The sequence below is a fragment of the Pleurodeles waltl genome, chromosome 8 (genome assembly GCF_031143425.1).
Source record: "Pleurodeles waltl isolate 20211129_DDA chromosome 8, aPleWal1.hap1.20221129, whole genome shotgun sequence".
Classification (NCBI taxonomy): domain Eukaryota; kingdom Metazoa; phylum Chordata; class Amphibia; order Caudata; family Salamandridae; genus Pleurodeles; species Pleurodeles waltl.
Genome location: NC_090447.1, coordinates 1403774513 through 1403791345, shown reverse-complemented (window position 1 = coordinate 1403791345; position 16833 = coordinate 1403774513). Strand labels below are relative to the sequence as shown.

At 40.7% G+C, this 16833-nt stretch overlaps 1 protein-coding gene across 8 annotated transcripts in view; it reads right to left on the bottom strand.

Annotated features, from left to right (window-relative positions):
* Positions 1–16833, bottom strand: part of SON (SON DNA and RNA binding protein) — a 519974-nt gene that overhangs the window by 2761 nt on the left and 500380 nt on the right. For all 8 annotated transcript variants that reach the window (XM_069202473.1, XM_069202475.1, XM_069202474.1 and 5 more), the window contains 2 exons: positions 11244–11312; positions 11043–11158 (listed from right to left, as the gene is read on the bottom strand). In XM_069202473.1, coding sequence (XP_069058574.1) covers positions 11043–11158; positions 11244–11312 — 185 coding nt within the window. The remainder of the gene's footprint in view (positions 1–11042; positions 11159–11243; positions 11313–16833) is intronic.

Genomic DNA, 16833 nt, shown 5'->3' with positions numbered 1-16833 from the left:
CCATGCTGTCTTGTCAGAACACGTTGATCCAAGATAAAGTAGATACTTATCAGTTTGTCACAGAGAAAGCAGCCACACTCATTGCTCAGTATAAGTACAAAAGACGCAGGGGAAGAGTTAATAAAAAGGTTCATTTAGCCATTGCTAACGCAGCGCTAGACTAGAATCCTGACGCTTGGGATGCAAATATTTGGGATTCCACAGATTTTTCTGATTCTAGTGAGCTGCTTAAAATTAGTAGTGCTCAGAGCGAGACAGATGAACAGAAAATGATTCATGCGCAGCCCACAGATGAAAGTTGCAACATGGACCCTCAGTACCCTGTGGGGGGCTGCTATGGACCCTCTAGGGGATTATATATCACAAGAGATAAATTATCTCATAGGCAGAGATCCGGGGAAGCATGACTTACATGGATGGTGCTACCTTTTCACACAGGAGCCTCTGGAGTAATACTATATGTAGGAGACGCTCCTGTGTTTTGCATACTTAGCACTGATCCGACTGTTCAGGAGTAGTTTAGGGGCTACCAGGGCACCCAGCAGATCGCTCTACTGCAGCTGGCAGTCATGGGGTTAAACATAAGATTCCTACAGTCAGACTGGCCACAAAATGATAAGCCCTGGCATACATTAAGGGATGCAATGCAGAGAATTAAGGAGGAGGGATTAAAAACTACTATTTTCCTAGGTGATGCTCACTGTCTGTTAGATGAACCATTCTCTGTCAGTGAGAAACGAGATAATTTGTTTCGCTCCTCCAGCCTACAAACATGTGATAATGACCCTATTAATAAATCAGACAGGTAAACCCTTAAAGGATGTGCTGGAGGCAGTTTGTGAGTTAGGAGAGCTTGGAGACTGGATGAAACCTGAGAAACCTCGAGGTTTGAAGGTCGCACAGATAGTAACAGAGTATCTAGGAGAGATATGTTTATGGCATTGCTGAAGGATGGTGTCAACAAAGAACAGATATATGGGATAGATACCAGGAGTCTGTGGAAAATGTAACCCAAGTTAGGGTTAGACAGAAAGGAGGGCAGCAGAAAGGTGAATAAGCAGGAGAACAAACAAATGAGTCATAGCAAGTCGCAGATGCAGGAGGAAGGAAAAGAAAGAGAGAAAAATGTTTCTCCGAGGGGGAATGAGTAGGAAGATGTGAATACTGATTGGCTGGCTGTAGAAACAAGAAGGAGAGGAATCTCCTCGCAGATATGAAAGCGTGTATCTGGACTTGACTTGGGCAAAAGTGGACAGGTTTAAATCATATTAGGAAATAGTTCAAACTCCAGTACAGGGATGGGCTCGCAAAGATAATAGATCCTGTGTTGATTTAGAAATTCACTGGAAGAATAAAAATGTTTAAAAAAATTGGGCCTTGGTGGACTCTGGCGCAGAGGACTCTTTAATATATGGAAATCTAAATAAGTTTACAGGTCAATACTACACCATCACAGGGTTGGGTGGAAAGCAAACCCCCACAGTGCAGACTAATGTTCAAATGAAAATAGGGAGAATGACAAAAACAGAATACGCTGTTTTGATTGTGCCCCTCCTAGAGTATATACTGGGGATTGACATTTTGAAGGGGGTGACTTTATATTTGTAGGATGGTTGCTATCCAGGATTTGATAGAGGCAGGTGTGGTGGACCCAGTCACCACTGAGTGAAACAATCATTTGTGGCCAGTACGCTGATCGGATGGGCAATATAGAATGACCATCGATTATTGCAAATTGAACAAATATACACCCTCTCTGACTGCTGCAATTCCCAACACCATACCTTTAATTGAGAGGATGCAAAAACAAAGGGTAGTGGTATGCAAACCATTGATATTACTAATGCTTTCTTCTCCATGCCATTGGTCCCTGAGAGTCAGGAGCAATTTGCTTTCTCATGGAATGGCAGACAACTTAAGATGCTATCTTTGCCTATGGGGTATTTACACAGCCCCACCACCTGGTGGCAGAACACCTGGATGAAGTACATGTCATTCCAGGGGTACAGTTATTACATTATATTGATGATGTGGTGATTCAGGGAGAAATACAAGATGAGGTGCAGACTCACTTAGAGAGGGATGTGGAACATTTGTAAAGCAAAGTGTGGATGATCAATCCAGATAAGACACAATAACCCTCTCAAAAATGTGAAGTTTCAAGGAATTCAGTGGAATCAGGGACATAGGGAGGTGTTGCCCCAGACAAGACAAAAGATACTAGAATTTGCCAAACTCCGTAATAAGCAGGAGACTCAGCGATTCATTGGATTGTTTGGTTTTTGGAGAAGGCATATCCCTCACTTGAGTCAGATGTTGGCCCATTTGTATAAAGTGACTAGAAAGAAGCATTAGTTTGAATGGGTAGAGCAACAGCAATGTGGGATTGAATTGGCAAAAAAGGCGATTCAACAGGCATTAGACGTATGGCCAGTGCCAAAAGGACACATTGAGTTGCAAGTAACCATTCAGGGGCAATATGCAAATTGGAGTATGAGGCAAAAACAGGGAAGAAAGAGGGTGCCCCTGGGTTTCTGGACCAAAAAGCTACCAGATGCTGGAGAGCGATATATTCCCTTTGAGAAACCCTTACAAGCGTGCTACTGGGCTTTAGTGGATACTGAGCAAATGACCAAAAGGCATGATGTGATTTTGAGAGCCAAGATCCCAATAATGCAGTGGGTGATAAGTTCACCTAAAACTCACTGTATAGGACATGCACAGGAAGCAAGTATCATTAAGTGGAAATGGTACATACAGAACAGGGCCTGAGTGGGACCAGCATGAACAGTGGCCCTGCATGAACATGTGACACATGCCCCCGTGCAGGATGATGAGATGGTGCAGGATGTGCCGAAGATAAAAGAGTCACCTGTAAAGTGGGGTGAGCTATTTGAGTCCTTGTCCCTTGAGGATAGGAAGCATGTATGGTAACTGATAGTTCAGCCAAGTATGTGGGGGCCATAAGACATTGGAAGGCAGTGTCATATTATCCAGTCACCAAGAAGCTGTTTTCCACTACAGGAGAAGGAAGAGTAGTCTATACGTAGAATTGTATGCTGTATATCAATTGTTAAAACAGGAAATTCCTGGGGCATGTCACATTTATACTGATTCTTGGTCCACTCCAATAGGCTAGCTACTTGGCTTCCCGCCTGGCAAATACATTCTAAGGAGGTGTGGAGCAAAGAATTGTGGCAGGAAATTTGGGAAATGCTAGAGCAAAGTATAGTTACTGTGTATCATGTAGATGCTCACTGTCCCACCGATTCATTAGGATGATGGTTCAATTCCTTTGCAGGCGACAAAGCCAAAATCTCAGAGGAAGAAGTGGCAACCCAGGATTCGGACTTGGTTGGGATGGCTACATGGGAGAGAAGGCCACTAACAGGATGGCAGAGATCAGATGATGCACATTCCCCTAGACTTGATAAAAACAGTGTTCATGCAGTGTCCTATTTGTCAACACATACAACAGAGATCTGACCCGCAAGCTGTCAGTTGAGGGGTGGGAAGTTGCCAGGGCAGATTTGGCAAATTGATTACATTGGGCCACTACAGAATAGATGCGGGTGTCAATTCGCCTGAATGGTGGTGGATACTTATTCTGGATTTCTGATTGCATTTCCATGTAAATGTGCTACTCTATTTAACAACTTCAAAACTCTGGACCTGTTAATGTTGTATTACAGAGTCCCACTCTAAGTCCAGAGTGACAATGGGTCACATTTCAAAGGTAAAATTGGTGCAAGATTATTGTTCACAACACAATAGAGTGGATTCATCATATTCCATTGATTGAGAGAATGAATGGCTTATTAAAAGCCCAATTACAAAAACTAGTAGACGATATTCTGAGTAGTTGGAGCGATCATTTGAATGAGGGTTTGTTGATACTTAATAATAGACCCTTGACAAATGCATAAACACCATTAATGTGAATGTTAATCCCAGCATTACAGATACAACCCCATGTTGCAACCAATAATATCATTTATCAGGAGACAAAAACAGGAGCCTTAGCTCCTTGCCGAGCTGCACCAGAATCTGCAGGTCTTGATTTGCATGCTTTAAACATGTACAGATTAAAACAGAGAGACATGGTGCTTCCTGAAACAGGTGTTGGAATACAAATTCCCCTGGAGCATTTCAGATTGATTGCTCCTCGATCTGGGTTGGTACTCAAAGGTATTCAGTCCTTAGGGGGAGTGATTGGTGCAGACTACCAAGGAGAAATCAATGTGATTCTTTTGAGCAGTGGAGACACTGATTTGATAACACAACCTGTAGACAGAATTGCTCAGATTGCCACCATTTCAGTGAATGGAGGAATAGTTAAAAAGGGGACTGCCCCAGCCCTTCTTACAGTACGTGGGGAGGGAGGTTGTGGTTCAACTGACAAAACTCCTGGTGCTAAGGTGTGGGCAGAATCCTCAAATCATCATCCTGAACCAGCAGAAATCATAGCAAGAGGCAAGGACAATATGTTGATTGTCATGAAACCATGTCAGGAGAATTGGGAGTATATACCAGCTGATAAATTTTATTTGCGAGAATGATCATACTTGTCTCTTTTACAGATCATACTACGAGGTGTCTGTGTCCTAGTTGGTCTCTCTGGACTCCCTCCGGGCGAGTGCAAATGGGGTAGGCAGGGCCTGAAAGCCCCCAACCGAGATGTGAATGGCCGACAGCACAGATCAACGCCTCTACTGTATCAATCTTCTAATGTTTGGAAATACTTGGCACAAACTGTGCTTAACCGATCAGATTTCTGCATGACAAATATGAAAAGTATTGTTGATGTCACCTCAACTTCTTTAGTTGCTATACCGACTTACGTCAGCATTTTGCTGCAAATCTTTAATGCCACCAACAAAGATGGAGTTGTGACAGAAAGTGATGTGCTGACACACTTCACACCCTATGAATGTTGCCGGTTTTGCCAAGAGACAACGGATGAAAAATGGGATAATCTAACACACATGATTACATACAATAATACTACTGGTGATGTCAGCTACAACTTAACTTGCAACACTTACAAAATCGGAATATGTGCTTAGATATGCCTTGAAGCAACAACAGTCTCCTCGAGATCCCATGGGAACAACGAGCACTATGTCAGCAAAGAAACGATAAAACATGTAGAAAGGTTCACAACAATAAGTCTTGTAAATACATTGTGACTGCCGCTAGTCACATTGAGCATGCCTAGCTACCGGCAGGGTGGGTGTTCTCTAGTGGAAATACCACCTATATGTACATTCCTGCCAATATAACCAGAGGACTGTGTGCTTTTACATGGTTAGGACTTATGATGATTCCATTTCACTCTGTATTACATATTCAGGACACAAGGGAAGCAGTTCAATTAAGCGAGGACTTTGACTCTGAAATCCAATTATTATCGAAGTCAGAATATGTGAGTTTAAGTATTTCTATAGTAGGAGTTCCAGAATTAGCGTTTTATAATACTCAAGTCATTAACAAATGAGCATGTTTGATGGTCAAGAACATCAAGCATACATCTATCTCTTTAGCAGAGTTATAATTAGATATATGAGGCACTAGAAAAGCTGCATTGCAAAAAACAGGGCAGCCATTGACTACTTACTGTTGAAGCATGATCACTGCTGCTCCAAATTTGAAGGCATCTGTTGCTTTAAGCTGTCAAACCACTCTAAATCCATTCAGACCTACATTGAATCCTTGCATGAATTGGTAAAGGGAGATAAGCAAGATGTAGACAAAGGGTGGTGGGATTGGTTATTTAACTGGCTTCCTGATTTAGGTCAACTAAGGTGGTATACTTTTAAGAATTTGTATTACAATAATGCTATGTTGCTGTATAAATGTAGACCCAAACTAATCACTATGTTTAGGGTTAGTTTTAAACCAGTATGCTATGAGAGTCATTGGTCAAAAGGTGAAGTGTGATGCTATCTGCATTTGATCACCGACTCCATCTTGACCATTGACTTCATTTTGTGCTTAGTTTCAGGTGCCGTCACATCAGTGGTGCAGGGTTTTTCCACACTGAGCTTGTTTTCCACATAGAACGTGTTTGCGCCAGGGTTACACCGTGCAGAAAGATAACATGGGGGATGTGGAAGGTAGACGTGATAAGAGAGTCTCAGCCTGGGAATATTTTCATCAAGGAAAAGTACAGCTCCTCCACCTCTGGAATGCGCATGGCCCATTCCAATGTGTGTTTTCAAAGCAGACCGAGTACAGACAGCACTTGAATTTCACAACCGAAGGGAGGGGGAGATTGCCAGAATCTTCCTCTTGAGTTTGTTTAAGTTACAATAGGTGGGGAATGTTGGAATTGAGGTAGAAGGAGATCGCATGAACATTAGCACGCGGTTCAGAGTTCCCATAATGGGAAGACCTCCTGCCTCAGCCGCCCAGGTTTCCTCGGCTTGATGCTGGCAAGGATGAAGAATTTTCATTCTCAATTATCTAGCTTGGATATCTATATATATCTATCTATATATATCTATATATATATATATATATATATATATATATATATATAGATATATATAACCTTAGACACTCCTTCCAATATCAGGAGAACCAGGACACCTCCAATATGAAAATTCAGTTTATTTCAGCACAAAATCCAACGCGTTTCGGCAACAGCCTTACTCATGGAAAACACATAAATAAAGTGCTTCACATATATACAGCCCAAGTTGGTCATAGAAATAAAAATAAGAGTGAAAATAAAAGTAAGAATAAAAATAAAAATAAAAAACAGACAAATCCTGATACACCCACAGCAGAACACGTATTTGTGGTGGCCATCTTTAAAGTGCACATTCAATCTTAATACACTGTAATAAATGTTAAATAGTTTTTAAATAGTTTTTAAATTACACTGATATCACTCATAAGGTTTACATTATCAAAAGACTTGTTCAAAGTTACTTCTCATGATGTTACTCTTCAAACAGATGGTAGAAAATATAATAAATAAATAAATATTTGATACACTATTGCAAATTTATAAAATAATTCAATTATTAAATATCTCAAATAAATATTACAATTACATATTTCATTTCCATGACGTTTGAGTAAAAATATCTATATATATTTTATCAAGTTAAAATCCAATATATTTTATAAAATATTTCATATAAGTATTTAATACTCAAACCCATATCTCAATTACTACCATTGTATCTTGTACTGCCCAAGTGGGCATATACATTCGCAAGTAACTGTCCTAGAGGATAACATATCATTTCTGATGTTATACATAAACGACCTCGTTCTACTAGTGCATCATGGCTTATTAACCCAAATGGGTGGACATACAAATTTCATTCATAATAGAAAATTAACACCTCTCCATATCTTAATATACATTGAAATAACACCAACACTACAAAATACTATTGTGATAAAAAATGCTCATTGTACTACAAAACTCCACATATCCTCAAAATATATTAATTACTCTAGATGGATGCTCAGTTCCTCACTCGAATTCAGCCCTGCAGGTTCCAATGTCTCAAACTCAATTATGTATTTAGACTCCAAAGTACGTAACGTCCTTACTCTATTACCACCCCTTTTGTTGACCTTGACTTGATCAATGACCACAAATTTTAATAAATTCTCATTACCAAAATGTTGCTTAAAGAAGTGCCTCGCTACCGGATAGTTTTTATCATAATTCTTGATAGCTCGTCTGTGTTCCAGAACTCTTTTCTTTGCACTATGTATTGTGCTCCCCACGTACAATTTGTCACATGGACATATCAGACAATAAACACAATAAGTTGTGTTACAGTTAAAGTTCCCCCTAATTGTGAAACTGTCTGACATCCCTGGAACATTTAGTGTTCTACAATTGTTACTAGTTCTGCAAGCTTTGCATTTCATACAACAAGCAAAACCTGCCACTTTAGTATTCTCCATATATCCCTTCAATGTTACATCATTGCGACATAAATTGTCTTTCAAAGATCTATTTCTCCTGAAGGTTATTTGAGGATTGTCACCAATCCAATTGTTTATAGTGGAGTCAGTCTGTAGAATGTGCCAGCTTTTGCTAAGAATAGACCGTATTTTATAAGACTGGTTGTTGTATGTCGTAATGAATCTGATTGGGTCATTGTCCTTCACCTGACTCTCATTCGTCCTATACAAAACATCATCTCTCTTCAAGGACTCTATTTTCCGTCTAGCTTGATTAATAACTTTAACCCCATAGCCTCTACTTCTAAATCTTTCACACATTACCTCGCATTCCTGTTGGAAATCCGCTGTCTCACTACAGTTCCTCCGGGCTCTCAGCAATTCCCCATATGGGATGCTGCGTATCAGGGTCCCCGGGTGTGCACTATGGGCGCAAAGCAAGCTATTACCAGCTGTCGCTTTCCTAAACAATTTGGTCACCAATCTGTTATCTCTTACATAGACTTCCACATCAAGGAACTCAATACAATTTGGATTCAAATGTTCAGTAAATCTCAAATTGTAATCATTATTGTTCAAGTCTTGTACAAATTGTCTCGCTCCTTTCTCATCACCCTTCCAGATTACAAAAATGTCGTCAATAAAACGGCACCATAGGACCACATTGACATCAAATTGAGTGATCACTTCAGACAACTGTTCCTCCCACCAGCCCATGAACAAATTGGCATAGCTGGGGGCGAAGCAGGTGCCCATAGCTGTCCCTTGCAACTGTTTGTACAGATGATCATCAAAAATAAATAAATTATTCTTGAGACAGAACTCAATCATCATATATATATATATTCATTCACTGCATATATTCATTGTTGATGTATTGCACTTTTTCTATCATTGTTTAACTGCTGTAAGTATTTTGGCATTTACACGTGTTTTACTGCATTCAAGTTACACGCTCAACTTAATATTTACGTGTGATTTTATTTGATACATAAATTTATTACTAAGACTCTGAGTGCTGCATTCTTTGGCATCGTTTCCTCTTAGTTCAAGGTAGAGCTACTCAGAGCAGCATTCAGAAAACAGTTGGGGCATATTTAAGAAAAGTGGTGCTTGCACCCCTTAGCGGCCCCCTAACACCACCATGTGATCCCCGTATTGAAAATACAGCGCACCATGGCAGTAGTTAGGGGACTAGCATCAGAAACTGAGAGTTGATTTGTTCATTAACAATATGTTTTCTAATCTTTGCATTGCGCCACATTTAGATTTTACTGCGCAAATGTAATTTGTGGTTGCCCTTTTAGCTCACATTTTGTAAAGGGGTACTAGGGTTGTGCATTCGCACACTGGTCACAAATCTGTCCAAGTCCTCAATGTGTGTTTGAGTAGAGCCAGCTTTGAGGTATTCTTAATGGTTATGATAGCATCTACCATGTAGAAGAGCAGATTTACAATTCAGCTATTTGTCATGACAGCATCATTTGAGTCTCTAGAAACGAATATTCCATATCAAATAGCAAACCTATATTATTTGGACTGCATGTAAATTCTTGGGCTTTAGCAACGTTTCTTTAGGGGGAACTGCACTGGAAAAACGCACAGCACCCCAAATGAAAACTATATTCTATTTCAGATATGCCAATCCTGATAATGATCTTTAATTATAAGCGTATATCTGATCTCTCTTTCTCATTGACTCATTTTTTTTATATTGTACTGTGTCAATCCTGGAACATTTGTGGTTCACTTGGCTTACATAACATATGCTATATATGGGATAAAGCACCCCCTGCCATGCAAGATATGGGTATTGCAAGTCATAAGGATTTCTGTGCCCATATTAAGGGATGAGGCCGAAGACTGAGTTTCTTCATAAGGTCAAGGAGCTCTGTGGTGACTTGCAATATCATTACAATGTATGACGGGGTTACTTTACTCCTTATAATACAAGGTTTCACCACCACCCTTCCCACAAACTGCTTAACTTCTTAACATCATACTTTTTCATGTGAAAGAGATAATACATTTGCGGACATGGAGAATCCGTAGCACAAATAACACACCAAAAGCAATTAGATATTTGTTGCAAAAAGATATTAAAATCAGTTTAATTAAACACTGTAGCTCAGTATAGAAACGTGCATAGAGATTCTGCCTTTCCTATAGTTACGTAAAGCATGCAGCAAATAAACACATAAATATATACTTTCTGCTCATCACAAACAGATCAGTTGGACAAAATATGTATTTTTTTAACTGTTTAATCTGCATCTGTAATTATATTCTGTGCCCTGCCTTTATTCTTGGCTGTTGGCTCTAGCAGCATACATTGTGACACCAGAACTCAACTGTAGTAACGTATTACAGCACAGCATCTATGCCATTTCTTTATTGCAAGTGACTACAAACGTCCCAAGCCACATGCAATTAGGAAATTAGCGACAGGCTCTCATGTATTATACAACACTTATTGCTAATTAGAAGTCAGAGGCGTCAATGATGGAACATTTGTGGTTCACTTGGCTAACATAACCATTCAGATGCCAATGGACAAAGCAGGAAAACAAAATATATTTCAATAATAAACAAAGGTCACTATGTTCTGGTATGGACAACTGCGGTTAAGAGTCTACAAGACTGATCAGAAAGTCATTATATTCTATTGAAACATATATAACCAACTGTTACATAAGCTGTACTGACTATGAAGTCTCCATAAACACTAAGGATAGTATTTGACACATTCAGTTTACAATGTCTTACATATAGATGGGCCTTTGGCTTGCTGAGACGTAAAACAATGAAATATTGAAAAAATAACCTTTGTTAGAGCACAGGAAAAAGCTAAAACCACACATTAAGCTACTTGACTGATATCCTACCTTCCAGGTGTTTGTAATGGAGGCGGTGTGCAGTTCAATTAATGCAATGAGCTAGTGAGTGAACTGTCAGCCTCCACAGCCACAATCTTATTATTTTTACAGGCCAGGCGGTCACCAGGAATGTGCTCATGTTGAATTTTCAGGCCCCTCTCAGACATGTAGGATTGCTAATTAGTCTGGCAAATTAAACAAATAACTATAGAAGGAAAAATAATGTGTCACCTTGTAAAGAAACACTTTGAGATGATCAGGTCCACTGTCATGAACTAAAATGAACTCGGGAGGAGACCATTTTTTCTTGTTGCAGAGCTCCATCAATGCGGACACCGGATGTTTACCTGCGAGCGACCAAAACACATAATTGCAATACACTTTAATTGTTGCTATGAACAAAGTCATCAAACATCCAGTGAGGAAACACACCTGAAAGATCCTTTATTGCAGTCAAATTGGCAGATTTCTTTTGTGTCTTTTCCCCTTCAGCAACAAGACCTACACAGGACATACGAAATGTGAATACCATAGCATTTATTTCAATACATACAATTATCATGCAGCTTCAACCTGGACAGGGCCGTAATATTTCTACAACTGCCACAGCCTTCGATTCCACACTTCTCTGAATACCTATTCGGAGATTATGGGAAATAAAAGTGAAACAAAGTTTCTTTTCAACGAAATGAGTTGTCCAGTGCTACCTACATTTGACAACAGTGATCATAATGCATTCACAATTTAGTTAAGCCTTGTAGTAAAGGTTACTACCTCACTCCACAGAAGTCCTTTTTTGCTTCTTTAATGGCTTAGTTCAGGTACAGCCAATTTGTGCTGAATATGGTGAACAAATAGCTCAAAGCTGAAGCAATGGGCATAGCAAATTTGGCACGGACCTACCCAAACGGTTCAAAAGTTATAAAGGGGGGAGGGAGGGCAAAGCTTGTAACCTTTCAATTTACCTTTGGTTTCCCAACAGCTGTTGGGCCAAACTCGTGAACTTCTGGATAAAAGTTCACCAGATGTTACAAGCACAACGGAATTTGTTAGTTTGGTGACTTTTCTGTCAGCCTTGCCAGAAGTGCAAAGCAAAATTTCAGCATGTAATGCATCAGTGCCAGTTATGAATATAACGTGTTTTGCTTGTGATCTCTGATTAAAAACAGATAATCTATTGTGAACGACATACAAAAACGTTCCCAGGCCCTATGTAAGCCCATAGGAAGATATACACTGCCCCGTCATCGTGTATTCCAGTAACGGGGGAGGTCTAAGGGGAAAAGCTGCATAGTGGGGAAGCTAATGCTGCAATATACAAACGTGGGTGGGTCTTTATGACAATCTCTCACCGGCCTGTCGTACAGGGGTGTGCCTCCAGTGTCGCCCCACTTGTTGTGCCCGAAACAGACAAATAAAACAATAGTTTAATATTGTTTTATTTTTCTGCTTCTGGCACAGCCAGCAGTGAAGGGAGGGTCGGGGCTGGGCCACGGGTGGTGGGAGGAGGGGAGGAAGGGAAAGTGCATTTGCGGCTAGCGACTTTGAAAAGTGGTGGCCGGGGGAGGTGCGGGTGTGGGGGAGGGTTGAGAATAGATTAAAAATAAAAAAATAATTAAAAAACGTACCTGGACGTCGCACCGCTCTCCACTGCACTGCAGGCTTCTAGCCTGCTCTGCGGCCAATCATGATGCTGCTCAAAGCAGCGTTACGATTGGCTGGAGCACCCTGGCTGGGTGCTCCAACACAGACTGGGAGCCTGAGCTACCGAGTTGGAGAGAGCCTTTGTGCGCATGTGTGTTTGGCCGGCCCGAGGCGACCGGCCAAACATGCATGTGCACTCCCCTCAAACTTGTCAGCCGCATGGCCCCACCCCCCTTTAAAAATAAAACAATAATAAACCTGGTTTATTATTATTTTATTTTCAAACAAACTCACCGTTGCAGACAGTGCACACTCCGGGGGTGCAGTAGTGCTAAGGTATTGGCCTCGGCTCCCGGCCAATACCTTAGCACTGTTCCTGCCAGGTTGACCTGTGGAAACGCTGTAATACGATATTCCCACTGGTCAGCCCAGTGGGAACATCGTAATACTATGGGGGGGGGGGCTGAGCCATCCAGGCTAGGATGATGGCAGCCTCATCCCTGTGAGTCTGGTGGTTGGCTCACTCCCTTAATCTTGAATTCTCTCTCTTGCAAAAATTGACTCTAAAAACCTGATCACCTTTTTTCACAAATTTAACTTCTGGCCACTAGCTATAAAAATCTATGACGACTTTACCATAGTCAAGCACACCCCCAGAAACAACCATGGGACCAATGACATCAATGGCTAATTTTCTCCAGGCTTTGTGGGGAACATTTATTGCCTCTAAAGGGCTAGGAACAGTGACCTGAAATTTGTCACTATTGGCACAATATATGCAATCTCGTACAAAATGTTCAACACTTCTATTTAGTCCTGACCATCCAAACAGAAATTTTCACAGATTCTCCTTTTCATCACTTGCATGTCCAAAGTGCCCCTGTGGGCCACGGCTAAAACTTTATTTCTCATTCCAAAGGGCACAACTGGTACGTTTGACTGAAAAAGAAGTCCATTAACAATGGACAACTCCTCAAACATCTGTTTGTACCCTTCAGATGAGGCTTCACCTGACTTCCACTGAGATCACCCTTGAAGAATACTGTCTCTCACCTCCATCATCTCTTTATTCATACTACACACAGATACCCATTCGTCCTGTGACATCGCACCCTCAGAGTGACTCTCCACAATGCGCACCGATTCCACTTCGTCACCCATAATTCATCCTCTCCATGGTCACATCGTGGAAGACGTGAAAGACAATTGGCCATTCTCAGGGTAGCTCCCCGCCCACCCCTTATCATAAACAGCAGTACAAGAGGTTTATGATCACCGCGTACAGTGAAACGTGTGCCCCACAAGTATGGTTTAAAGTGGTTGATCCCCCACCAACACGCCAAGGCTGCTCTCTCCACCACAGAATATGATGATTCTGCCACACTCCTCCCGCTCCCCCCAATTAACTGACAGAATATCAAAACCAACAGTATCGAGATACAGAACTATTATGTCAAAAATATTGATTACAAACATATTGTTTCCGTATACTGATAATGGAAAGTACAAAAATATCGAAAAGAAATATCATTTCAAGCTAATATCATTAAAACATACAAAATATCTTTTTTAAATAATTATATTTTAAAATAGTAAATCTTAAATATTTCAATACATAACATTACTATAATGTAAATTAAATAAATTGAAATAGGACTTAATACTATATAAATAAATATATACTTAAAAACATGGACGTGTGAATGTATAAATATGCATATATATAATTGAACAATATTATTAAAATATATATTGTATATTATTTTAAATTGTTTCTGTGATTTCTTGAAATTTACTACTATAAAAAACATATATATATATATATATATATATATATATATATATATATGTTTATGCAAAAAAAGGAAGCACAGAACTCTGGGTAGTTCCCAAAGTTTAGGTGGGGAGCAGCTCCTATATACAGCACAGTACGGCACCAGCGACACTCTGAATCTGTTCACCTCAAATGTCTGTTTCTTTAGCAAATCTTTTGAGCATAGGATTAGCACGGTGCCATCTACACGGAGCTAGAAAGGGTCACAGTCTTTTGCCTTTTCTACAGCACAGTCCTTAAGCACAGGATTAGCACAGTGCAATCCACGCTGAGGTGTAAAATGAGAAAAAAAAAATGTTGCCAATGCTTGTTTTATGGGTAAACGACTCGCCATCTAAAGCTTTCAGATATACTTCGAAGCCCTCTTTCCATAGTTCTCAGTCTGACTCTGGTGCAACAGGTTTAGGTGAGAATGCAGATGGAGGAACAATGGACTGTATGGAGGAACAGAGAGATATATAGAACCTCAACAGAGACTTACAAAAATATCAAGTTTGGTCAGTTCAACACTGACTGGAAGCTTGCAACTATAGCAGCTATTACTAAGTGCATAAGCAACATTTAAAATATTATGACCAACAATTGTAGTTCCAATGAGTACGGCTGTCAGTTAGAAGTAGCCGGTTTCATGTCAGCTCAGACAATGAACACCAAGAAATTATTGCCAAATCCACTCTGGCAGCGCACGGATGTAGCAGTTATGCCAAGTAAATGCGCAATAATCAGAAAAATAAGAGCTGACCAAAAAATTATGATTTTATGAGTAAGGCTGCCAGTGCCAAAGTGGCTGTGCTGACCATGAGCGTTGAGTAATGATGCTCCTATGACTTAGCGGGCCAGCTTACTAACTAGCGACACCTTCCATAACGAGAGAGTGAATTGGCAAGGGACGGAGTGAGGGGAACTACGCACACGCATAGGAACAGCGAGGCTCAAAGGATGTGGACGTCACAAGAAGGAGTTCTCCCAATTCAAAATGGTGTGCGAGGAGACATTGCAGAGGAACTATGTGCATGCGTAGAATGACTCTCCAGAGGTCACTGCCAAAAACACAGCATATGCTGCTGAGTAGAGAGGCCACCAGCTCACGGCCTCAGACGCTGCCACAATAGGCCTCACGACATGCTACATAGGAATGCAGCAAAGAAACTCACAACCCCTCAACGAGCTCCGGCCTTCAACTCCTTATAGCTGCAATGGAGTTCACAACTTCCAACTCCAACACTGATGTATTGCAAAGCCCAGACCACGGCATTGTAGCACAGGAACACCTGAACAGGACACACTCCAACACAGCAGCCGCGGCGTAGCTTGACTCCGTGGCCAGGAACACGGCTTCTGCATACGTGGAGACTTCGTTCTGTTATACTCCTTCTCGTTGCCACTGAAATGACGTGGTACTTTCAAGGTAAGACTTTATTGATTGTAGTATGAGGAAGAGGAAGGTCAAAAGAATGAAGGCGATATATTCAACAAATTCACTGGAGTCCAACCGAGTCCCTATGACAGACCAGAGAATTATCAGCCACGTCCAACACTGAGACAAACTAGTTGTTAATTTGAGGGAATCTAATCAACGTGCACATTTACGCATTTATTTTTTTAAATCTTTGCCCCGTTGGGAACAAAAACAAATGTCGCTGTAAAACTGTTCTTGCTTACTTAACTGGTCACAAGCAGACTGGGTTTTAAAATATTTTACTGAGATAAGGTTACTGCTGCACAGATATTTGTGTATCCAGCTATTTCCACAGTATATCAATATTTGATAATAATTGGTGGTTAATGCACCTGCTGGAGAGATCCGTGTGTGGTCTATCCACAGGTCTGACTCATTATAAAATAACATATAGGATTATTGTGCCTGCTGCAAACCACAAGGTACAACATACTCATCACTTATTTGCAGTGCTTAATTTGTGCTTATTGTTTCCGGTGCTGAGCACCGGCACTTATTTTTGAGGGCCGGCGCTTATTCTTCTGCCTCAAACATTTTCTACGAGCAAAAGACACGTATGGGAAAGACGGAGGAAGGGGAAAACGAAAAAGCGTCACAAGGGTATAAAGCAAAAAGCTGCTAGCTGAGCTGAAGGGGCAGTGAGTGGCTTTAAATGGATTGAAGAGGGCCGAGATGGCTTCAGAATTACGCTACCTCGGTATTCAGTGCTGGCACATTTAAATTCAGCTGCCGCGTGTTCAAGCTCTGGGCACCGGCACGTTTATATTGACAAATTAAGCACTGCTTATTTGTATTTTATAATGGCCGCTCAGTTGGTTGCTGTTTCGTCACAGATATCCCTGCGTCATCTTCACATCATAAAATACAATCCCTCCCATACAGTACAAGAGCTATGAACTGGCACCAATGAACTGCATGAAAACCTCAAGGAATAATATTAGAACTTCAGTGTTTTCCTTAATTATTCGTTATCCTAAGGTAGCTCAAGGGTTCCCTTGGATAGTAAAATATAGACTTAATACCACAGACAACCCCACATACTGTGTTCTATAGACCAACAAACGTTCTAAATCCTGTTTGTATTT